The sequence below is a fragment of the Camelus bactrianus genome, chromosome 1 (assembly GCF_048773025.1).
Source record: "Camelus bactrianus isolate YW-2024 breed Bactrian camel chromosome 1, ASM4877302v1, whole genome shotgun sequence".
In the NCBI taxonomy this organism is placed as follows: Eukaryota; Metazoa; Chordata; class Mammalia; order Artiodactyla; family Camelidae; genus Camelus; species Camelus bactrianus.
The window spans coordinates 60,532,885-60,557,170 of record NC_133539.1 but is presented as its reverse complement, the minus strand read 5'-3'; the positions used below and the strand labels follow the sequence as shown (position 1 = coordinate 60,557,170).

At 50.1% G+C, this 24,286-nt stretch overlaps 1 protein-coding gene across 11 annotated transcripts in view; it reads left to right on the top strand.

The window, feature by feature from the left end:
* SLC12A8 (solute carrier family 12 member 8) overlaps positions 1–24,286 on the top strand; it is a 120,896-nt gene that overhangs the window by 53,841 nt on the left and 42,769 nt on the right. For all 11 annotated transcript variants that reach the window (XM_045519870.2, XM_074364926.1, XM_074364986.1 and 8 more), the window contains one exon: positions 18,762–18,875. In XM_045519870.2, coding sequence (XP_045375826.2) covers positions 18,762–18,875 — 114 coding nt within the window. The remainder of the gene's footprint in view (positions 1–18,761; positions 18,876–24,286) is intronic.

Genomic DNA, 24,286 nt, shown 5'->3' with positions numbered 1-24,286 from the left:
ACAACAGTAATTAATTTTCTGATGGTTCTAAAGGCTAGAAGTCCAAGATGAAGATTCCAACTGATTTGGCTCCTGATGAGGGACTCTGGCTTGCACACGGCCAGCTTCTCTCTATGTCCCCACATAGCCTTTCCTCAGTGTGTGTGTGTGTGTGTGTGTGTGTGTGTGTACATGCGTACCTGTACATGTGTGGGTGGGTAGGGAGAGAAAGAGGGAGAGAACGAGTGTGTGCACACTAGTTCCCTGGTGTCTTCTGCTAAGGCACTAATTCCATCTGATCAGGGCCCCACTCATAACCTCACTTAACCTTATTGACCTCCTTGGAGGCCCCATCTCCAAGTATAACCACATTAGGGGTTTGGGGATTCAACATATGAATTCAAAGGATGGGGTGGGGATACAAACATTCAGTCTGTAGCAGACGGTGTATACCAAATTACAATTCTATTTTATTGAGAATAACACATTTAATTTTAAAATATGAAATATAAAGTCTATTTCTTTATAGTCTTTTTTCTATCCCTTCTTTTTTTTACATAATTGAGCTCACACAATATATAGTATTTTTTAAATTAAAATAAATGTAGCAACATTCAGAAGTCCCAGATGGAATGTAACATAAACATGGGCTTCATGACATGTCCTATCTTGAGAATTTTTCTTAGTTTTTCTAGTTAGAAAAGCAAACAAATAAACAGAATAACCAGGACTAACTTAAAACTCCACATGAGTTTTAAAGATGCAGAAAACGTAAAAGCTGAGCAAGGTCAGTAGGCTTTTCTCTTCAGTGAGGAAGCTGCAGATCAGGTGGGAAGCCATGCCTGGGCTGAGTGCGGGCACTTGCGGAGAGGGAGGGAAGGCAGGGGGGCCCGTCAGTGGCGGCTGTGGCCCGGGCAGGAGGAAACCCAGCCTGGACAGACGCGGTAGAGGTAGGGTAGAGACGAGGATCAGATGCAATTTGGGAAACGATTTTGTGATCTCATCCTCTTAACTTGGTTCTAAAAACTTCTTTCTTTTTTCCAACCCCTCCCTCCCCACCCCACCTCCCTCTCTACCCACATGTCACCACAAAACATGCACACACTCCTTAAAGGCAAGCAAACAACATTTTTTTAAACCAATGAGACCCTTGACTGATTTTTCTCTTGTTAGTTTCTGATCCAAAATAATAAACAGAGATTGTGCTGTAAATATTTGTCTTATCCCACACCACCGGCTGTGTGAATGGACACACACATAAACCCGTGCACAGGGTCACATGCACTGCGGACCTGGCCGCCTGGAATACTCTGTACAAAGCACCCAGCTCAGCGCCGGCACACGAACCCAAACATTGCACTCCTTCCCGTAAACCTTGGCCAGCCCCAGCCATGATCCAGTGACTAAAGCCTGCTCACTCTGAACTCAGTTCATTTGCATGGTGTCTAGTATGCTTTGTGTTTTCAGTCTTTTTCACATGCATCCTCTCTCGTTGGACAGCAGGCTCCCTAATTAGCTCACCCACATGCACCACGAGAGCGTGACTAGACAGCCAGGCTGGGGTCTCTGGATTATCACTCTGCGTGGCCGGCATTTGCATGTGAAAATAGTGTCTGCCTCCCAGTCTGTGGCCCAAACAACAGTCCCTTTCACCCTGAACTCAGGGTCTAGAGATGTGAAGGGGAAAACTTCCCCTGCTTCTCCAAGGATTTGTGTCACTTTCCTGAAAAATTAGGACTATCGAGTTATGAAGGGTTTTCTTTCCTTGCAAGACTAAGCCTAATGATTAAGAAAAGTGGTTCATAAACTGTTACGCAGCTCTTAATACTTCCCCACTTAGGTCTAAAGGCCATCAGATTTTTATGTCTACATCAGGTGGTGCCTTACAGAAATCTTGTCATGCTCTTGTCAGACATTCTTCATCAAATGGCCCAGGCACAATAAATGTTTTTTGGAACACTAACTATATTTCTGCTTATAAATAGAGGGAAAAAAAGTGAAATAATTTCTGAAGAAGAGAGTAAGTTGTGGATCAATTCACATTGCTACAGATTTCCTGAATTTAAGATCTGAAGACGGCAAGTGACCTAGGAAGGTGATAACAGCTAATGTTTACAGAGCACCCTCTGGGTGCCAGCACTGTACTGAGCATCTTACACCCCCCTTTATCCTTACATAGCCATGGGGTCCATGAAGATGAGGAAAATAAGGTTCAGAGAGGTTATCTTGCCCAAGGTCACACAGCTAGTAAGCTGCAGAGCCAGGATTTGCACATGGCATCTGACCTCAGGGTCCATGTCCTTCGTAACCAGCAAGCTCACGCTGCTCCTGGCCACTCTACTGACTGAGCAAGGAAACAAGCAGGACACTTACGGCACGACATTTAACGTGCATTTGGACCAGCTGCTAAATAGGAAAGTGGAAGGGCGACTAGAGTTAGCGTTCTGCTTTGGGAGACATGAAGCCAGGGGCCTCTCAACCACTGTCTGTGGGACTCTGGGCCCGGACCCTGCCATCTGCGGTCTCAGTCACCTCAAACCAAACTTGGTTTTGGATTCATCATTTGTTAGAGGTCAGTGGGCTGTGGTCCCTTCCCGACCTAACCCCTCATCTGCTAGTGCGCAGGGCGGGCGCCATGGAAGGACGCCGGCCGAGAGCAGCACGCTCCGTCGGGGGTTGGGGTAGGAGGGCTTTTACCTGTTTCCTCACCTGTCAGACAAAGAGGCTTCTCGCTCCCATGGTTGGTGCTCCAGTTATATCCGGCTCACAGCTCCGGGCAGAACTCCGTATGACACCGCCTGCCTGCCTCCTCGTGCTTCCCTCGTGCCTCCCGGCCTGCAAAACGTGTCCCCAGTGGGAAAGCACCAGCACGTGCTAAAGGGAGGGAGGAGGGTTTCACCGTGGGCCGTCCTTTGGAGTCTCTGAGAACGACAAGCGAAAGCTTCAGAGACAGCATGAGAGCTGGTGGAAGGTGAGAGAGTTTGGCAGGCAGCTGCGGAAAGCCCTCTCTGTGTTGGATTCTGGGGATGCCCAGAGCTGACAGGAAATGCGGAGGTCATCGTTTTAAGCTGTAGGAGCCTCCGGGTTGGGAATCGCGTCTTACTGCCTTTCCCCCAGCATCTTAGAAAGGACCTGGCACGTGGCTGGGTCTCAGTCACACGTTGCTGAGTGATTGACTGGGAAAGGAATCAGAGCAGCCAGACGCCAGTAAGGCAGAGGGACACAGTCCTAGAAGACGCTGGTCAGGAGTCTCCAAAGTGGAGTGGGGGGTGGGGGGAGCATCTGCTGGCAGGGCCAGCGCACTGCACACACACCTCCTTCTGCCTCCCCTGCTGTCTTCCTTCCATCCACCATTCAGTAACAGCCAGCTGCTACTGAAGCCCCCAGGGTGCCAGGAGTGAGGCTCCAGGATACAGTGGAGACTAAAATGGATATGGTCCCTGTCCTCCTGCGTCATGGCGATGACGAGGGAGGATCGTTGTTAATGACAATGATGTGCTTTAGGGTTAGTGCTACCAAGACACGGGCTCCTACTAGCTGTGTGGCTGTAGGCAAGTCACTGAAACCCTCTGAGTTCTCTCATCTGTAAAATGGCAATAAGTACCTCCCTGGAAGGATGTTTTTTAGGATTATAAATAATGGTGCATGTCAATAGTGGCTTTTTCCCTTTGAGTTTGTGTGTGTGTGTTGCGGGGGTCTCTTTCTGTCCCCAGCTGCTTTCCAGAAAATGAGTACTTAGCGAATACTGTAGAGAGTAACTTTTTGGTTTTATTATTTGGATTGCAATTTATTTTATTAAACTTCTTCCTGCTCTTCTTAAACTGGCAGAAACCAAAGGGTGAGATTTCTTAAGGTATAACACCTTTTAATCCCAGTTGCAGAATATCATTAGAAACGTTCAAAAGTAAACAAAATAATAAATTCAAACAGTAACTCTGTAATTACTATCCAAATGAACACCATTGGGAACTTAAACATGCCAGATGCGATCATTATATGAGCAGGTAGGTAGGGCAGGTCCTCCAGTTTCTACAGCCAGGGAGGAAGTACAGCTGTGGCCTAAAACAGACTAATGGTAGCAACCAAACCAAGCCTAGATATATTTTTATTTTTTCTCAAATTTCTATCTGAAGTAAAAGGAAAATCCTTTTGCTTTCTCGTGCTGCGCTGGCTCAGGGGGAAGCCACTTTTCAGAGCCCCGCCCCCTTGGAGTTACTCCACAAGCCAGTGCCTGCTGCGTGGACGGGTGTGCTCACTCCGTGCACACAGGGTGCCCGGGGAGGAGGCCTGGGAGACTGGCCTCCAGTCCTGGCCCTGTCACTGCCTCACTCTGTGACCTTGTCTGTGCGCCAATTTCCTCACCTGGACCAGAGATAGAGAATAATGATAGCTGCCTCACAGATTGTTTCGAGATTAAATGAGGTGGTAAACCTTATTCCCTCAATTCTCAGAGACCACCAACTTGACGACACACCAAATTTTCAGGTGGAAAAAAGCATCCCATTAAGTCTATATGTTGATGTAAGACAGCCACTTTTCAGGAAATCAAAGTGTAAAAAAGAAAAAAAATCACACTCAAATTGAGAGATGCTTGATTAAAGTAAGGCAGTCTTATTATCGGGGACATCCCTCTGTGTTGGAGGAGCCACAATCTGTGTCCTAATGTCCCCGTCACTGCCCCTCTGCTGAGCAGTCTGAAATGGAGCTGCCTTTCCAGCATTTCTCCTGGTGCCCCGCCCCCACCAATCAGATGCCAAGCCCAGAGCGGGTGAGCTTGGGCACATCGTGGTTTCCTGTTTGTGTGGATGATCCACCTTGTAGAGAATCAGAAAATACATCAGCAGTTTCTTCAGGACCGAGCAATCCCTCCCCTTCTGTAAGTTTCTTTTATACCTGACCTAGTGCCTCCCAACCATTTTCATGTCGCTGCACAACCAGAAAATTATAATATTTGTACAAGACTCCGGGGTAAGGGGAGGAGCTATTGGGCCAAGAGGTCAAAATCCTCGTCATCTGGACCCATTCAGGCCACTCCAGCGTGGCCGCCTCCTCCAGTTAGTTTCTACAACGAACGAGGGGGGAGGAGGGGGGGAGGAGGAGAGGAATGAGGCCCGGAAAAGGAAACCCTGGTGATGTTCACTGGTGTTCACTGGAGAATTTTAAGAGCCTCTTATTTTTTCAAAGTATTTTTACAATAATGGTCTGATATCTTGATCAAAATACCCTGTCGACCATGGGTACCATAAACGAACAAGCTCAGAACCACTGTCAGAACCCCTGGGGAGGCTCACTAGTAGAATCATGTATGTTTCCTAATGGCCCAAGGCCTGGGAATCTGAATTGTAAAAGTACTCCAGGTGATTCTTCCTGTGCTGACAGATCTAGGAACCACTGCCTTAGAGGCCCTTGGTCGGTTCCACCTGGCTCTATACCTTTTATGCCCCGTGTGTTCATTTACCTTTTCTACTCCGTAAAGGTAGCCTTTCTGATGCAGTGGTCCAAACCTAGTAACAGGGCACCTTACCCGGGAGCCCAGTCCTGCCCCCGGTGTGTGAGGAGGAGGCCACAATGAGCAGGGAATCTGCAGATCTGCTGGGCCAGGAGCTTGGCCTCCCAGGCTTGCAATTTTCTACAAGACCAATGTGTCTTAGAGACTGGTCTGGAGACTGCCTGCACTGGGGTGACCTAGACACTTGTTAAAAAATATCTGAACCAGACTCTCAAATTTTGACCTAGTCACCTGCATTTTAAGCCAGCACATTGGTAATTCTTATGCACATTCAGATCGGGGAGCTACTGCATGTGTGTGACTTAATCCCTTTGATCTGCAAAGGGTTGATTTCAAGGTAAGCCCACACTGTTACCTGGGCCAAAGGCAGACCTTTGCATAATAACCACCCATGCACATAGCTGGCTCCTTTGAGTAGTGAACCTTGCTTCTAGTACCACTGTTGGGATAGTAACAAGGAGAGGGTGTTTAGGTCTCAGAATTCTATCAGTGAAGCCAGTGGTATAGTTAACAGCCTGATGTGATGGCTTGAATACTTGTAAGATTCAACACATCCACCTCTATCTTAGTTTAATCTGGCAGTGGGGGTGTTTTTGCTCTGGCCTTTAGGGTCTCTCAGTCAGGGTGGAGCTTCTAGAGTAAGTGTTTTTAACAGGATCCATGAGCCCCTGAAATTGCAGGCAAAATTTTATGTGAATAAGTATATTTTTCTAGGAGAAGACCCAGAACTACTGCCAGATTCTTGAAGGCATCTTTGACCCCCAAAGGGGAAAGATTAAGGATTTGAACAGAGGAATTTTTAAGGATTAGAACAGCGAGGAACTATAAACAAAGGCTCAGGCCTGGATAAGGATTTCTGAACTTTTGCAAACCGAACCAGCAAAATTGTGATCTCCAGCATTCCTTGAAACACACCTGATTTCTCTCCTCCCTTTTTCCTGCCTCATTCTTTCTTCCTTTTGGGTGGTCAGTCTTTCTCTGTTTTTCCTCCTCCATCTTTCCCCCTCTCTTTCCTGTGTCCATTTGGTCATCCCTCTCCCATCCGCTCACTTACTCACCTAAGTAGAAAGCAGAGCACATTCTTTTGTTTGTTCTGCCTATGGAATAACATTCTGTGTTGGTGGTTCTTGTATTTAAAGTTAGGGGAGACGAAACTTTACCATTTGTCTGGTAGAACATTTAGGTACCCTGACTTTCTGGCTTTGGGGGTCCAGGCCTTGATAGGAGGTTTTCTGGGGGCAGTGGTCCTCACTCCTGCCTGGCTGGAGGAGGGAGAGGGACAGGCAACTTGTTCTGAGTTTGCCTCTGATGAAAAAAGAGTGACCAGAATCCCAGGCCTCTGGCTCCAAGGCCCTCCTTCTCTCGGCATTGGATTATTTTCATTTGCTGGCTTTGGCTGTGGAAAGCAGAGAAAGGAACCGTTAGGCCGAGGGGACCCGGTCACGGCTGCAGAAGGAAACCAGAGCTAGCGCTGCCGGGCTCCGTCCCTGCGTCTGCTCCAGCTCCATGAGCAGGAGGGGGCTTGGCTCGCCAGGCTCCCTGGCCAGCGGTCTGGGGGTAGATGCCTGAAGTATGAAATCATGGGCTTGGGAGGGCCTTCTCACTGCTGGGCCGTGCCTGCCTCGCCCCAAGCAGCTGGGAGTTCCAGGGAAGTGGCGGGTGACACCCTGAGGGATGGGCTCGCGTCTCCTGCCTCTGCTCCTCCCTCCTAGCAGAAGGGGGCCTCTGGCTGTGGGAGGCGAGAAGGATGCACTCTGCGTGGCTGTGAAGGGGCAAAGGGTGGCACTTTGCCTCAGGCATTTTGGGGGCACTTACTGAGTTGAGAGGCATTTTCGTGGATCTGTGAGGGGCATAAGGGCAGGAAGACATGTCCTCAAGTCACTCACATTCGGGTAGGGAGTGAGGTGGCCATCTCCAGCCACAGAGAACCAGCTAGACACTCCCAGGCCGACAGTGGGTGGTGCAGAGAGGGCCAGCTGAGCTGGGCTGGGCTCCGGGAGGCTGGTCTGGGTGCTGTGACCTTGGAGCCTGCGGGTGCTGCCAGCGGGGAGTGATTTGCTGTGGGTGCCTTTGGCAGGAGAATGCTGCCTCCTGGGGGCTGACGGTAGATGAAGCCCCAAATCATGAACTCCAGGTCCCTGACAGGTCAGCGCTAGAGGTTCCCAAGCTTGTGGCAGGAGGGACCCTAAGCCTGCTCACCATCTAATTTATTTGTCTCTCCAGTACCAGGCTTAATGCTTGCTGGGGGCCGGACCATGCAAATTCACCTTCAGGGCCGTGATCTGAAGAAATAGTGAGCCCTCTGCCACAGGGTTAGCCCAACCCCAGCACACAGGCTCTGGACCCCAGGCCAGCTCCAGACAACGGAGCAGCCCCTAGAATACCACCCCGGGGATTGCATTTGCCAGTGAATTTCTGGGCCCCATAGAGAGTTGACAAGTGACTGTAAGTGTTGGCCCGATTTGAAAGATTGCATCATATTTACTACAGTTGTCAGAGCCATGGCTTTGGACTCAGACCTCTGTGTTCAAATTCCAGCCCAGCTCTAACTCATTGCATGGACTTGGTCGAGTTAGTTAACCCTTCTGACCGCTCTCCTCATTTCTGAGGAGCAGGTAATAACGCCTGCTTTACTGGGTTGTCTGAGCATAACATAGGATAATATATGTAAGAGGCCTAGTGTCATAGCTGGCATGGAATGGGTGCGTAATAAATAATAATTATCATTATCGTTGTTCATCCTGGAAGAGTAGGTCCTGGGAGGCCCCTGTGTTATAGTCTAAGACAGCGCTTCTCAAGCTGCAAGACCTGGGGATCCTGTGAGAATAAAGGTTCCATCCACAGGTGGGGGCAGGGGAGGGGAGAGCCGAGATTCTGCAGTTCTCACCAGCTCTCAGTGGTGGTGATGCTGACGCTGACGCTGCTGGCCCCAGACCAGACTTCACGTATCAGGGGAGGGGCGCATCATCCAAGTCCCCTAGAGGAGCGTCCCTGGCCTACTTTCTCTTTGCTCTCACCCAGGACAGCCCAGTTAAAGGCATGTTTATTCCAGGCCAGCTCTCATTAAGTGGGACCCACCGCTCCCAGGCCTGGGTCCCAGTGACCAGGAGAACATGTGCCAAAAAACAAGATTGGGACAGTGCCCTTGACTCTGCTGAAGTTTTCTGTGTCGTTGAGAAATCACAGTCTGTGCTTCTCGACAGCTCTGCCTCAAAGCCCCCCACCTGTGACCCCTAAATAAAACCCCATGATTTCTAGACATCAGCAGAGGATCCATAATTTCCACCTGAGCTCCTGAGAACATGCTGCTGCCTGCCCAGGCCAGCCCAGAGGAGTCTTGCGCGGTCAGGTGTTTCACTGGCAGCCTCACTGGCCTTGCGGCAGCTGAGAGCCATAGCTTACACTCTTCTGCTTCTGTCCCAGGAGGCGGCTTGCTGTGGCGGGAGAGTCGGGGTCCACATCTGGGACTACTCTGTACCTGCAGCTTTGCCGCTCCCTCTCTGATCAGCCTTGGCCGGAAAGCTTCCTATATTCTCTATTCCATACCCGCAAAGCAGAGAGGAGCCCAGGCCAGAAGCAGGGATGCTGGAGGTGGTCCCTTGCTTATTTGTTTTTATTGTGGAAATATATATATAGCATAAAATTTGCCATTTTAACCATTCTAAAATGTGCAATTCAGTGGCATTAGCTATATTCACCATGTTGTACAACCCTCGTAACTATCTGCTTCTAAAACATTTTCATCACCCCAAGCAAAAGCTACTTCTATGAAGCAAAAACTCCCCCTTCCTCCCCCCAGCCCTGGATGGGCCTCTATTCTATTTTGCCTCTATGAATTTACCTATTCCAGATACTTCACGTAAGTGGGATTGTACAATACTTGTCCTTCTGTGGTTTTTCCACTTAGCGTAATGTTTTCGAGACTCATCTGTGTTGGAGCAGCGTCAGCACTTCGTTCTTTGTGGTGGCTGAAGAGTACACAGTGTACAGATATGCCGTGTGCCGTTTGTCTGCTCATCTGTTGATGCACACTGGGGTTGTGTCTGTGGCTTATTAATAAAGTATTAAAGCTTTTGCATACCCCGTGGGTCTAGGCCATGGAGACACACCAGAAATAAGACAGCACGGTTCCTCCCCCGACCTGGCAGGTAACAGGCAGTGACAGCAGAGACAAGTGTCATCAGAGGGCCCGTGGAGGCCCAAAGGACACATTGGATGGGGGTTCTGGTCTTGCCTGACCAGTTGCTAACTTCATGGTGTGGGGTTCTCCTTTTTTGGGCCTCAGTCTTCCTGTTTATAAAATGAACTGAAGACTAAAGACCCCTGCAGCAGTCTTCTATGGGCCAGACAGTCTATGGTCCTGTGATACTGAGTCTTCTGCTCTGGGATTCCATTTCTTTTTTGGGTTGTGCTTGAGGTGGTGGGGAGAACTGCCCATGGCTGCAGAATGGGGAATGTGGGAGTCTGGATATTTCCAGCATGATGCTTGGCAGGAGGGTGGCCCTGCTTGCATAACTGTCTATGCTGACTGCCCCCTGAAGGGGGCCCCCTGTCCTCCCACCCCCTGCTCAGCTGCCTGCCTGGAGAGTGTCCAGGCAATGGGGTGGGGAGTGACTCCCAGGTCAGAAAGCTGAACCCCCACGGAGATTGGAGCTGTGGGGGGCAGCTGATGTGGGGGACCCCCAGTTGGGTTAAATTATTTGGGGGGATACAGGAGGGTGTACACCAGAGGCAGGGACAGTCAGAAGGAGTAAGTGGTGGCTGGGAGGAACCCACAGCCTGGGTGGAGACTTCCTGTCAAAACAGCCTCTTATCCTGGCGGGAGAGTGCATTCCTTTCCCCCAGGAGATAAGAAGGCCAGATTTTCCTTTCTCAGGGCTCCTTTGAGCTGAAAGTGGTGTTGGGCAGGCCAGTGGGGGCCCTGCGGGCTAGGGGGTGGGGGCTCTGTAGTCCCCTCCGTCTGGCCTGACCAGCTGGGCTCCTGGCTCCCCTCCCAGATGCTCTGCAGCCTTAGGTTGGGTCTGGTCTCCTCCCTGTGCTCTCATTTCCTTACCTGACAAATGCACCTACCTCATCAGGAGGTTGTGAGCGGATATATAGAGAGCACTTGGAACAGTGCCCGGCACAAACCCTTGTTCAACGTCGGTGACAATCCCTGTTATTGTCTCAAGATACTTCTTTGTGTCCTGGGTCCAGGTGAGGTGTGAGTTCCTTAACATTCTAGGGCCTCTCCAGGGGAAAATCTCTTCTCATCTCAACTTGCTGACCCCAAGGCCGTTATAAGGAAAGTTTCGATAAGCATTTAAAATAGAGCCCATGTCAGAGGATGGAACAAGTTCTTGGATGTTAGAATTCATTCTTCATCAGGAAAAGGTTCATCGTCCCTTTCGTAAGTGAGGAATCCTTTGCTCAGAAGGAACTCCAGGACTGGCTGCCTGAGATTGTAAGGGTTGGCAGGAGCTTCTCTTCTTACTGGAAACTTTCAGCCACCCCCTCCCAAGGGGGCTGCCCTGACATCCCCCCAACCCAGGCACTTCATGCCCTGGGTTTCCCGGCCCTGGGGGCTTTTCCAGCTGTTCCGGACAGCCAGTTGTCTTGGAGGGTGGAGGCCTTCCCTGGGGGCCTGGAGGCTCCAGGCGGCTCCTCCCTGCGCCCTTTGGGCAGGCCCAGCCCCACTTCACACTTCCCTTCTGGCCACTGCTGGAATGCCCAGCCCTCCCTCTGTGTATTTTCTCTCTGGGTGGGGGCCTCGGAGCTGGAAACCCTGCTCACATCCTCACTCCACCCTCCCTTTGGAGGACCAAACTCAAGAGGGCTGAAGCCAGAGACGGGGTTGTGGTCTGGGGAAGGCTCCTGGCTCACTGCCCAGAAGTCCCATGGGGACTTGGGGAGGGAAATCCGCGCTGTGGGTGGCTGCTTGGGGTCCTCTTCCAAAGCCATCACTATTGCCTCTTCCATCCCTCCAGTCCACCATCAGTACAGTCCAAGCCAATACAGCCTGATCCAGTTCAATTTCACAGTATCTCTATGGCACCTATAGTGGACTGGCCTGTTGTCACCCACTTGACTGGGAGAGTCCAGCAGATGGGGACTTAGTATTTGGTGGACTCTAAATGGGACTGGAAACTAGGGTTACTTCCCACTTTCAACTCATGCCTTTTGAGTAGCTGGCTTCTGTCTCTGAGCTGCAGTTGCCTCCATTGTTAAAATGGGCCAGTGAATTAGAGCTTGAAGCTTTCAGTATCTGCACTAATGGACGGCACCTGTGACTGTAATAATGGACTATCTAGAGGCAGTACTCGTAACTCATAATTGCTGTGTTTCATGAACAGATTAAAAATGTGGTAGTGACCTCAGTTCACAGTCTGGAGCACACCTTGTACCAACAGCCACAGAGAAAGGGAAGGGTAATAGGAGGTAGGGGGCAGTGCTGACAAGTTCTGGAAGCTGGTTTGGAATTTTACATCTGCCGCTGGAAATCAATGGCGGATTGGGACTATGTGCCCTGAGTCTTGAGAATGGGCTTCTGGCTGGCAACTGTCAACTGAAATAAATGCACAGCCTGAAAGTTGAGACCTTATGTTTTATTTGGCGGGAGGACTCGAGCCGGGAACTGGGATGATAGTCTCTCAGATGGCTCTGAGGGACTGCTCTAAAGAAGTAGGGGAGGAGCCAGGATATACAGGAGCTTAACAACAAAGACCAGGTAGTTGGAACAATAAAAGATTACCTGTTTTCTAAAGAAAACCAGGCATCTCCAGTTAAAAGAATTTAGTGCTTTTCTATGTATGGGAGGAAGCACACATTTGGGCTCATTGAATTCATTCCTTTGACAAGCACCTAGCTGTCTAGGGCCAGTATCCTGTCCTTTATTATTCTGAGCCCCCTCAGAGTGCACCATTGTGAGTGGCCGCAGAGGTTGGGCTGCAGGCTTGTCTTCACTGGGGGAAGTCGATGGTTTCAACATTCTTTGTTTACTGATATGGTTTGCAGTATTTTTCATTCACACAACCTTCAGAAAGAGAAGGGTTCTGAAAAACCATGTGGTATCTGCTACTGGGAGCATGCTCTGCATCACTTGGGTGCTCATTTAGAACGCAGAATCTTGGCCCATCCCAGATGGACGGAGTCAGAATTTGCTTTTCGAAGGGGAAAGTGCTCACCTACAGTCCCACAGCGGGTCTGTGGCAGAAGCAGGGTGTGAAGGCAGGGGTCCTGACCCTTGGTCCTGTCACAGTTCTCCCTTTCTCCCAGAGATCTTCAGGGCCTCAGGCTCCACCCCAGGGAGGAGGAGAACAGCCCGGACCTCTCCTAAGCAGTGCTCTTTGAGCTTAGTTTGGGTGCATCCTTCCTTCTTGTGACTGTGGCTGCCTCACCCACTGTAGCTCCCAGGACCTCACGCCAAAGCCCAGGGGAGGAAAGCCCCGCTGAGCAGCCCAGGCAGCCGGGGCGTGCTGGGTCTCACTGCCCGTCTGTGCCCACGTCAGACTGTCTGGGCTTGGGCCGTAACTGAGTGCAGGGCTGCGTGGGCAGGAGCTCTGTGAGGCTGCAGTGGCAAGATGGGGCCCTGGGCACGCCTTTCTTCTCTTTGTCACCGACCTCTCTTTGTTGATTTCAGACTTGTTGCCCTCTCCGCCAAGCTGCAGGTGTCTGTCCCCATGAGACAGAATCCCAGAGTGGCTGAGGTGGTGACCAGCGCTGGGCAGACCATCCTGGGTTCCCGTCGGGCTCCACTGAGGAGGGGGCCCTCAGGAGGAGCCACGTCCAGTGCGATGCTTGGTGCACCATCTGTACTTCCCTTACTGCACACCCTACTGTACTTCCTCCTCCTCTGGGGATGCTCAGTGAGCTCTTGGTGGCCTTCTCTTGCCCTCCCCACCCCCAGGCGTTGTTTTGGTCTGTGTGTCCCTTCCCAGAACCTCGGCCTCTCCTTTCCTTTTCCTTGCAGAGCGGCTCTTCCTGTGATCCGTCAGGCCCCAGGCCGCCCTTTGGGTCTGGGCAGTGTGCCCCTCCCGCCTTCCTCTCTCCCGGGCCCTCCCTCTGCTCTTTCTATTCCTGGTTGGACCAGCCTCTCCCATTGTCTGTTCCCAGGAAAGGGCTGTCTCGCTGGTCGAGGGGTGGGGGACCCGAGCCAAGAAGAAAGCCAGGCCCGGAAGCCCGCCGCCCCGCCTGGAGCCGCAGCTCGCAGAGGGGTGGCAGGGCCCACAGTGCCAGCGTCATTTTTAGAAATCTCGCTTTCTAAGTTAGTCAGCGGTCGCAATCCGACACCCACATGCGGGGGCTGATGACTTCCCAACAGCCTCTTCTAAATTCAGCAGACCCCAGAGACGGAGTTGGCTGGGGGTGGGGACACCACAGGTGCCACATAGAGCTTCCCAGCAGCCACCTTCCCAGAGGGTGTGGGGCCCAGCCCAGCCCTGAGGGAGCTGCGCTTTGTCGCAACTTGTGACCAGGGCTGACCCCTTTGGCCCAGGCAAGGTAGGTGGGGTCCCATGACATTCTTTGGGCGCAGACTCGGGCCCTGCAGAACGACAGCACCACTGGTGGCACACCAAGAAGCCACGTTACCTGAGTGCTGAGAGGAAGGGCTAAGCCTTCGAGTATCTTCCCTCTGCCTGTTTTAGCTTGTGTGTGTGTGTGTGTGTGTGTGTGTGTGTGTGTGTGTGTGTGTGTGTGTGTGTGATTTGTTTTCTCTCCTCACCCTGTTCTATCTTTGTTCTTCCTAAAAGCTCATAGCTCAAATGGGACCAAGGTATTTTTTTCCCTGTGGATACAGAAACAGACGTTCAGGTCAAATCCAGATACAGTCACACGCAGCAGGTGCAGGCGCTGGGCACCCCAGGCTTCTCAGAGATGGAGGACATCGGGTGAGAGCACCCCAACCCCCTCGGGTTGCCAGCAGAGTCGCTGAAAGGTTCAAGAGGCAAAGAAAAAGCTTTAGAAATCTCCGGGGAAACAACTCAGGATGAATTACAGGGAGACAGTGTGATAGATGGAAAACCCCAGACAGACCTGGGGTCCAGGCTGGGCTCTGTCTCTTCCCAGCTATGCACAACCCCCCATGGTGAATGTGGCATTCCATACGGAGACCCCCCTGCCTGCCCCCCACGGTTGGAGAAGGGGAGATGCTGTGATCTCTGGGCATGTTTTGTGGGGTTGAAGGAAACCTGGGCTGTGTGCGTCTCTCTGCTGGGGATCTGGGGACCAGCCTCCTGGAGTTGAGGCAAGGGCTGTGATACAGGCAGATCTGCTGTGTGATTTTGGACAAGCTTCTTCATCTTCATGAGCCTGGTTTCCTTACCTCGGATCTTGCAGTGTAGTTGTGAGGATCAAGGATGACATTGTAAAGGACTTGGTGCCCAGTGACTGGCATGTCGGAGGTGCTCAGTAAATGGCCGTTTGTCATTATGTTGAGAAGAGAGTTGCCCAGGATGCCCCTGGGGGACTTACACCCTTCCCATGTACAGAGAGACCCCTCCTTGTGTGGCAGGGGATACAGCAGGAAAACATTGGCCCCGTCCACTCTGAGGCAGGGTGTGGTGGCAGTCAAGGCTTGGGACATGGTAGGTGCCTGCAGAGTCTGGCAGAAGTCTCGGGTGCAGAGGCAACCCCTAAAGTAGAGGTCCTGAACCTCGTGGTCCATTTTCCCTTTGGAATTTTCAAGGAACCCCCCAGATGGTATCAAAGTGTGCTTTCATCAGATTCTCAAAAGGGCCCATGACTAGAAGAATTAAGAACCTTTGTTCCAGATACCAGCAAATGAGGCAGGAAAACCCGCTGTGAGAGGCCATGGCAGGTGGTGTCTGCTCAGCCCTGCACTCTGGAGCAGCTGACCTCACCCTGTGCCTCAGACAGCAGGTGCCAGCCAGCCGGAGACACCAGTGCCTGACCTGGGCACCCCTCTACATGAGCTCAAGGTGCAGCTGGACCGCAGATGAGGGGTGTGGGAGAGACTGGGGCCCCGGGAGTCGGATTGAGGGCCAGTGCGCCACGCCCCTGTGGGAGCCAGCTCAGGACTGGGGAGTCTGACATGGTGGAGGGATGTCAGGTGGGCAGAAGTCCTAAGGGACTGGGAAGGTAGGGGCAGAGGAATGAGACAGGTCTACCGTGCGAGCCCAGGGCTCCTTCTCATCCACTGGAACGTGGCACACGGGAAGGGTGGGCCCTGGGGTCCGCCCCAGCCTGAGTGGGCTTGGCCAGAAGAGTCATAAGGTCATAAAATGATCTCTCTGGGCCTTGAATTCTAGTTTGAGGGAAATCACTGCAGGATTTTACCTTGGAGCCTATTCAGAGACCTCAGGCTGTGGGCTGTGGGTGTTCCCTCTCTCTCTTCCAATTTCTTTTCTTTTTCTTTTCTTTCTTTGCTCCTTATTTTATTTCCCTATCTTATGTTTTTCTCATAAACCACTTAAATCATTTTGAAAAGCAGGGAGAGTATAAATGGAAATTAAAAAAAAAGAAATGATACTCGTTTATAGAAAAGCTTTCTGGAGAAAGTAGGCTTTTGGCTGTGGTATATTTTGTTTGTTTTTCTAAAAAATATTTAAACATTTTTTAAATTGAAGTATAGTTGATTTACAATGTTGTGTTTCAAGTGTACAGCAAAGTGATTCAGTTATATATATATTTAAAAGATTTTTTTTTATAATAAGTCAATTATACTCATTAAAGACAAGGTGGAAAATTTGTAAACATAAAAAAAGAAAGGAAAAGAAATCGCCCATAATTGTATTGGATGGACAACCACAATTAGTATTTTGGTATGTTTGCTTCTAGTCTTTTTGAAGACTATTTTTCTAGTCTACTTGAATGTATGCATTCAAACTTTTTTTTTACCCTATAAATGGTATACAGTTTTCTTATTTAACATATATCATATGTAACATGGACAGTTTTCTGTGGAGCTAAAAACTCTTTATAAGCATTTAAAATGCCTCAGCCTTTCAGAGATGGACATTTAGGACCGCTCCCCCCCTTTATTATTCACATTATTGTAGGTGACACATTGACAAATATCTTTGTCCACTAAGTTCTCAAAGTTAAGGTTATTTCCTTGAGAACGATTCAGAACTGGACTTGAGGGGAGAGGGCCGGGCTCAGTGGTTGTCTGTGTGAGCATGAGCTTGTGAACATGTGAGGGCTGCGTCTGTGGTCACCTGCAGAGAAGGGGACCAAGGCGGGTGTCCTCCCCAGGTGCCCCCACCCTGAGTGAGCCAAGTGACGGAGTCATCCCCTCAGTCTGTGGATCTCGTTGGTGGGATGGAGGGAGAGAAAAGGCTTCCCAGTGACTCATCTACGGCGCCTGAAATCCCTCTGACCCTTCAGACTGACCAGGGCCACGCCCTTCAGGCCTGGTGACCAAATACCCGCCCGTGTCAGGGAGGCCCAGGGACTGCCACGATCAGGGAGCCTGATGAGGTGTTTACGTCCTGCTCGCCGGCCTGCCCAGCGCACGGCCCTGCCATCAGATGTGCTCAGACCTGCGCCTCATCCAGCTTGGCCGAGCCCTGTGCCAAGCAGGCTGGGCCGGTGTTCTCCTCAGAAAGTCTAGTCAGTGGGGTCAGCCAGCGGATAAACTGAAGTTAACTTAGCTATTATTGCTCTTTTGTTAATGAGGGGAGGACCAGCTGTGAAGATGCCAAACCACTCGGAAATGTTGCACCGTGCTTGGGATTTAATGTCCCAGGACAAATGCCGTGTTCAGGAGAAAGAGAGCGACTGGCAACGAGTTTTAAGTCCTGATTGGACTCCCAAGGGTCCCTTGTGCTTCACTGAGCTTTCATTTTTTACTATTTTTTTTGAAAAATATTTTTCCAATGAAGAGATGAATCTTGGAAGCTGTGAAAAGTGCGGCTCAATCTCATTGGGCTCATCCGCGAGCCAGAGCTCTTTTGTGGATGGAAGCTCAGGGTGAAGTTAAGCCCTGAATTAGGTGGAGGACAGGCTGGCAGGAGATGTCACCGCAGCCCTAGGAGTCAGCTCCAGAGGGATGGCTGAGTCCTCATCCTGTGTGATTGCAGGACTGGCTTCTCTTGGATTAGAGTTCATAGCAGCAAACCAACCCATTCTCGGAGGTGAGATGAAAAGCAGAGGCTGGATACCCCGGGTGTTCTGAGCCCAAGAACACCTGACCTGTATCTGAAAATTCCACAGTCCACAGATGCTGTTCAGGGTGACCTCCTTTGATGGAGAAGCAAAGTGTGTGTGGGATTGAAGCCTCTTCAAAAATGTCATCTAAGGCCATGTAAAAAATGTTGAGAATGCTTTGAAGAAATTGGATCTGAGATGTTCCTGCTATAAAGTAGTCTGGAACAAGTCAGACTGAAAGCACGGAAGTGAGAGACCCAAGAGCAAGATTCTCTCAGGGTGACCCATATTTGCACCCTGCCTGTCGTGTGCCAGACACAGTGTGTGACCATGGGGGACAAAGATCTGTAAGACTGGATCTCTTGCCCTAAGGAGTCTGGTTGGGGAAAGACCTCATATGATTGGTCCTGGAGGGCACTTAAAATGAGGAATCGATTCTGACTGGGGAGTTCATGCAAAGCCCAAAGGAAGCAGCATTTGAGATGGGCTTGAAGAATGAGCACCACATTGATGCTTAGAGACATAGGGATGGATATTGGCAGTGCTCTCGGGCAGGCTCGTCTGTGTGTGGCGAGGTAGTGGCAGAGGATGAATAGGAAATTGTGGGCTATTGCCAAGCTGTGGAGGGCTTTCATATTCATCTTAAGGAGTTTGGACTTCATTCTGGGGCTAATGGGGATCCATGGGAAGGTTTTTGAGCAGGCAGGTAACTTAATTTTTTAAATCAAGAGGAAACACATCAGTACATGCTCATTGAAAGATTTCAGCTATACTGGTCTATGAGCAAAAAATGAAAATGCTCCCCTTCCCAGAGGTAACTACTGTTCTCCTTTATGTCATTTTATTTACCTATAGCTGTAGATACAGACAAACGAAAGTTGGAGGAGGGAGGGTATAGATCAGTGGTATATTGCACACTTAGCATGCATGAGGTCCTGGGTTCAATCCCCAGTATCTCCATTAAACAAATAGATAGATAGATACACAAAAGTCAAGCCCCGGAAGTGGGAAGGGATATGGTTCTGTCACCTGTGTTCTCTCTCCCCTCCCTCCACCAGGCTCACACACACACAGTCATACCTACCTTTTACTATTTCAAGTTACATAAGATAGGACTTGTAGTCCAGGGAAGCCTGTACTGTGTCTTATCACGTGGCTCATTTTGCTTTCCTTTGTGTTATTTCAGAACATGGTTTTATTGGCTATTCACCAGAGCTGCTGCAGAACAACAGTCTGCCAGAGTACAGTCCCGGAGAGTCCTTTTTCACTGTCTTCGGGGTGTTCTTCCCGGCAGCTACAGGTATTGGCGTTGCCATTCCTTTTCACTCTCTCTCATGTTAGGGGTGTGAACACTTGCTTCCCCAGACTCAGTATGGATGGCCTTAGCTTTAACTAGAAACATACTATTTTAATAGATGGTTTACTTGTTCATAATTCCTGAAGGCCCCAAGATGATTTAATCCTCCTTACCCCTTATACTTATATATCGACACCTCTTGGCCAAGTCAGTAGAGGGGACATATTTTTCTTGGGGCTGAACAGATTGGATCCCTCGACAGGACAAGCTGCCCTTCCCACCCTGGAAAGAGTGCAGATTTGGTCTAGAAATTCCTTTTCTCTTACCCCAACCCATGTGTCTTTTCCTAGGAGGCAGAGAAATATTACTGTCTTCTTACCACACTGGGTTTGGGTGAAGCCAGGATCCCATAGACCATGACTGACTCTCCTCCACCTGCCTTCCCCATTTCCCACTCTACGGTGGCTGGAGAGGAGCCTTCCCAGCTGAGGTCCATGTAGAAGTCTTGTCTCATGCTTGGGGCCCCGGCCTGGAAGGCAGTCAGCTAACATTTTGACTAGATGCTCTGCAGGAAATAACCATTTGGAGGGACAGGACTTGTGCCCAGGGCACAGACTCCGAAAAACATTTCATCCTTGATCAAGACAGTGTCAGTGCCCTGGAATGCGGCTGATTTTGTCTCCTTATCCTGCCTTCCTTAATAGAGAGGAGAAGTTACTAGAATATTGAAAAATTTGAAAACTGTCCATATCAAATGTTGGCAAGGATGCAGAGAAACTGGAACTCACATGCATTAATGAGGGGAACATAAAATGGTACAACCATTTTGGAAGACAGTTTGATGGTTTCTTAAAAATCGAACATACACCCAGCCATTCCACTCCTAATTATCTACCACCAAGAAACAAAAGCATGTGTCCCTATAAAGACTTGTACATGAAAGTTCAAATCAACTTAATCTGTAAGAGTTCCAAACCAGAAACAACTCAAATGTTCATGAACAGGTGAATGGAGAGATAAATTATGGTACCAATACCATACAATGTAAAACTACTCAGCAGTTAGAAAACACGAGCTGTTGATGACATGTGCCGATATAGTGACTCTCAAAGTAGTTATGCTGTGTGAAAGAAGTCACACCAGAAAGAGTATCTTTTTGAAAAGAGGACATTATATAAAAATCCATTTATATAAAAATTCTAGAAAATGAAAACTACACTGATAGAGAACAGATCAGTGAAGGCCTGTGTGTACGGGTGAGGGGAGCAGGACGGAGGGGCAAGGAAATTTGGGGGGATGAAAAAATGTGTTCCTGACTGTGATGATGGTCTCCCAGGTGTGTTCATGTCAAACTTTTCAGATCATTACACTTTAAACATATGCGGTCATACCTCAGTAAAACTGTTAAAATGAAAAAGAAATTTAACAACTTTAATCACCTTTAACGACTTTCCAGGCTCCCACTTCTCCAACAACAGCCTATTTCTCTCCTCTCCGCAGCTGCTTCCCAGTCTTTGCGCTCCCAACTCTATTTCCCTGCCTCCCACACCGCATGCCCACTCTCTCCTTTGGAATTCTAAGTGTGTCTCTCCAATGAAACGGGTTCTTTCCAAAGTCACCCGTGACTTCCACCTTACTCAATTTAGCAGGCATTTAAAATTTCTGTGTGTTTGACCTCTCGGCCAGGTTCCATTTTCTCCCTTTCTCATGCTTTCTAGGGCACAACACCCTCCTCACCCCTCTATGGCCTCTCTGACTTGCTTTTCAAGGTGCATTTTCTTCTGCCTGCCCATCAAATGTTGGAGTTCTTCAGGCTGGGGTAGGCCCCCCTCTCTTCTTTCTCAACCATTTCCTTTGGCATCTCATCCACGCCCATTTTTCAGTGGCCACCTGCAAAGCTGACGACTCCCAAATGTATGCTTTTAGCCCAGACTTCTCTAAGCTTCCTGTCATATAGTCATGTACCTCCATGACATCTTTTCTTGGGCATCTCAGACCCAATTTGTCCAGAACCCAACCCATCCCACCTACCCACCACCCCCACACACAACTGATTCTTCTTCTCTGCTAATTGCAGGAAATGGCACCTCTGTCCCCCAGCTGCTCATGCCAGTAATGGGAGTGGCTCATGACACCCTCCGCTTTCTCACCAGCACCCTCACCCCCTAAATTTATTTCCTTTACCTCCTGCTTCTCTCCATCTCTGCCACGTGGCCGCTCTGCTCCGCGCTTCATCTCCCAGGATAACTGCAGTGGCTGACCTGACCCCTAGAGGCTTGCTCACGGGAATGGGGCTGGAGCCTCGGCAGTGGCAGGTAGAACCCTGTTCTGCAAGTCTGGGTGTGCCAAAAATAGTGCATTTCTCTCATTTTAATGAAGTGGAAAGGGAGTCAGTCTCTGACTCTCAGCCTTCATTCTGCCAGGATGACTAAAAACTTATGTCGGTTGTTCGTCATGCCTCCGCCCTGCCCTGCCATTCTGTTCCAGTGTCCTAGGGTCTTAGCAAGTAGCAGGGCGTGTGAGGGGGCTCCGGCCACTCATCACCTGTGTACAGAGTTGGGCCCTCCCGTCGTCCTGTCTGCAGATCCCTTCAGGCTCGTGCTCTCTGCCGTATCTGAGCCACTTTTAGGGACCAGAAATCTGCTGAGCCTGGGAACCCTGTGCTTAGAGTCTATGTACTTCTCAGACCTTCTTTTCTGGGGTCTTGCTGGCTCCCCACTAAAGCTGCCGGGGAGTAGGCCCCAGGCCCCTGTGGCTCCAGATCCCGTGGGCTGTTCTCTCCCTGCCCCAGCTCCAGGGGCCGTCTTCTTTTCTGACACAGGGGACACTGTTGTCGAGGGCCAGCCTTGTGGGCATGAATTTATGCATTTGCTTTGGGTCGCATGCTCGGGAGGGGCCCACACTTGGTTTAATGTGTTGCTGTTGCTAAAATTCTTAATAGTTTTCGAACAAGGGATCCTCTATTTTTATTTACACTGGGCCCTGCAAACGATGTAGCAAATTGGTTTCATCACCCCTATCCTCTCCCTAGTCATTTGGCAGCTTCTTTTCTGCTTCCTCCATCCTCTGAACTTTCCTAAGAGCCCAAGATTTTGAGAAACAACCCAAAACTGACTGCAGGCAGATTCTGTTTCTTCCTTGTCACTTATTTCCTCTGAGGCAATAAAATAAAGGTCAAGTTCCTCTTGAATGGACAGAAAAGGAAAGGGGAAAATAAAATAGAGGAAAATTTTTAGAAGTTAACATCTGAAAATATTTTCTAGCCCCTCCCACTCCTCACCCCCCCGACCCCCACCCGCATCCTCCTCCCCCCTCCCCCACACAAAGGGAGCACACGCGTTCAGGAAGCTTCCCATGTGAGCGTTCGTTTCCTTGGGACTGGCAGTGAGCCCTGACGCCAAGTCAAGAACCAGTGGGTACAAGTGCCAGGTTAGCTGTTGCGCCTGAGGCAGGGCTCTGGGCCTCCGAGGAGGGCAGCACCCCAGGAGGTTGCCTCAGCCATGTGACCCTGCCAGGACCCTTCCAGGCTGCCCCCAGGGCTTCTCACCTTTGCCTTTGCAGGCACCGCATCATAGGAAGAGAGGGGATGCCTGGTCTGAGAGGGGGACGGGGTGGCGAGCCTCCACTCCGGTACCTCTCCCTCCAGAAAGGAATTAGCAGCAACCTGAAGTTTGAGGATGCCGCTCAGCAGCCCAGAGTTTGAGCAGGACTAACACTTGAGATCAGCTAGTCCAGAGACTCAATTTTTTGTCTTTTAATCCACATTTGCTTTGATAATCCTACTAAAAACCTGAAAATTCTAATGTGCCTCCCTGGACCAGAGAGGGGTGACTTGATCCTTTCAGAAAGATGGCTACCTGAGAATATTAGTCAAGCTTTATTTTCTGTGGTTTAAATTGTGAAAATATTGTTTCATAATATTCCAAATATAAAATCATAATATGAACAAACTACGCAGGCCTCTTGTACCCCGCTCCTCTGGGGGAATGTGTTTTCCTGTCCCTACCCTCGCACTGGCCCAACCAAGTTGGGAATCACTGATCTGATCCTTTATTTGACCAACTGGGAAAGGAGGAGTGCAGAGTTGCTTATGCAGGGTTGCTGAAGGTCACCCAGCTGACTGGTGGCCCGGGGTGGGCCACTATCCTGCTGTGGAGGCTTGCCCCGCCAGTTCTCTCTGTTTTCCAGGGGGCCCCAGTGTAAACACAGTAGGCAAGACGAGCAGTTTGTATCACTTGGCTTTCCCCTGGCAGATGTTCCCTTAAGCTATGAAAAGCATGGATGATTGGCAGTTTCCATGGTGATGGCTTTGCCAGGGATTAGCTCTGAGTGAGTCATGGCTGGGGCTTCCTGCAACGCCATCCTCTTCTGGAACCAGAGAACCTCCAGGCTGTAGAGAGGGGAGAGGACTTTGGAAGAACAAACACTTCCAGCCCCCCACACCCAGCATCCTCATCTTTGGCCAGTGACATGTTATTTAGGTTACTTTAGAGATTTTATCCTAAGGGCAGGAGGCTTCCTGGGAAGAGCAGCTGAAGTCTAGGTTTCGATGGCTCCTCTGGATTTATGAAGCAAGGTCTCCTGCCCCATCCTTCTTGCTGGGCTTCACCACACCCTGTGGTAGTGGCTGCAGGGAGGGGCTGGGGCCTTGGAGTAGACTCTGCACTTGCTTTATTTCTGAAAGCACATTCCTTCTCCAAGCTACAACACCAAACTTTCCCTGAACAACAAATGTGTCTCCCTATAGGGTTCTCTCTCTCTCTCTCTCCCTCTCTCTCTCTCTCTCTCTCTCCCTCCCTCCCTCTCTCTCTCTCTCTCTCTCACACACACACACACACACAATCCAGGGATCCGGGACCACAATACACGGAGGAACTAGGAAATGGAAATTCACTGGGAATAATACCATAGTGTGAAGTCATGTAACCCTTGTCTTCAAATCTCAAACTCTTACTGGAAGGGAAAGGGCCTCTTGTGGTTGACCACACCCAGCATAAAAATGTAGCAGGGAAACCAGCAGCCTTTACCAGAATGTCCACAGTACCTTTGTGGTCAAGAGCCCTGCTATTTCTGTGACAACCTTTGACCTCCCTGGGCCTGATTCCACCCCCCGCCCATCACACACACACACACACCCTGAGAAGCTCTGGAATCTGCTGGGCCCCTCTGGATTGGCTGGCTGTCTCCAGGACCCTCAGCTCTGGGCAACAGCGCTGGCCCTGCCTCCAGCCTATGTCCTGCGTTCCTCTTTTCCCAAGATATCCCCTAGGTCTCCTCTGAAGTTGTGTGTCTTGTGTGTAAGATAACAAGGACCTGCTGGGTCAGAACGGGGTCCTGGCTTAAGGGACAGAGAGCCCCAAGTAAGGACAACCTGAAGATGGGGCCCACCCCACTGCCTTCTGATGGACTTATGA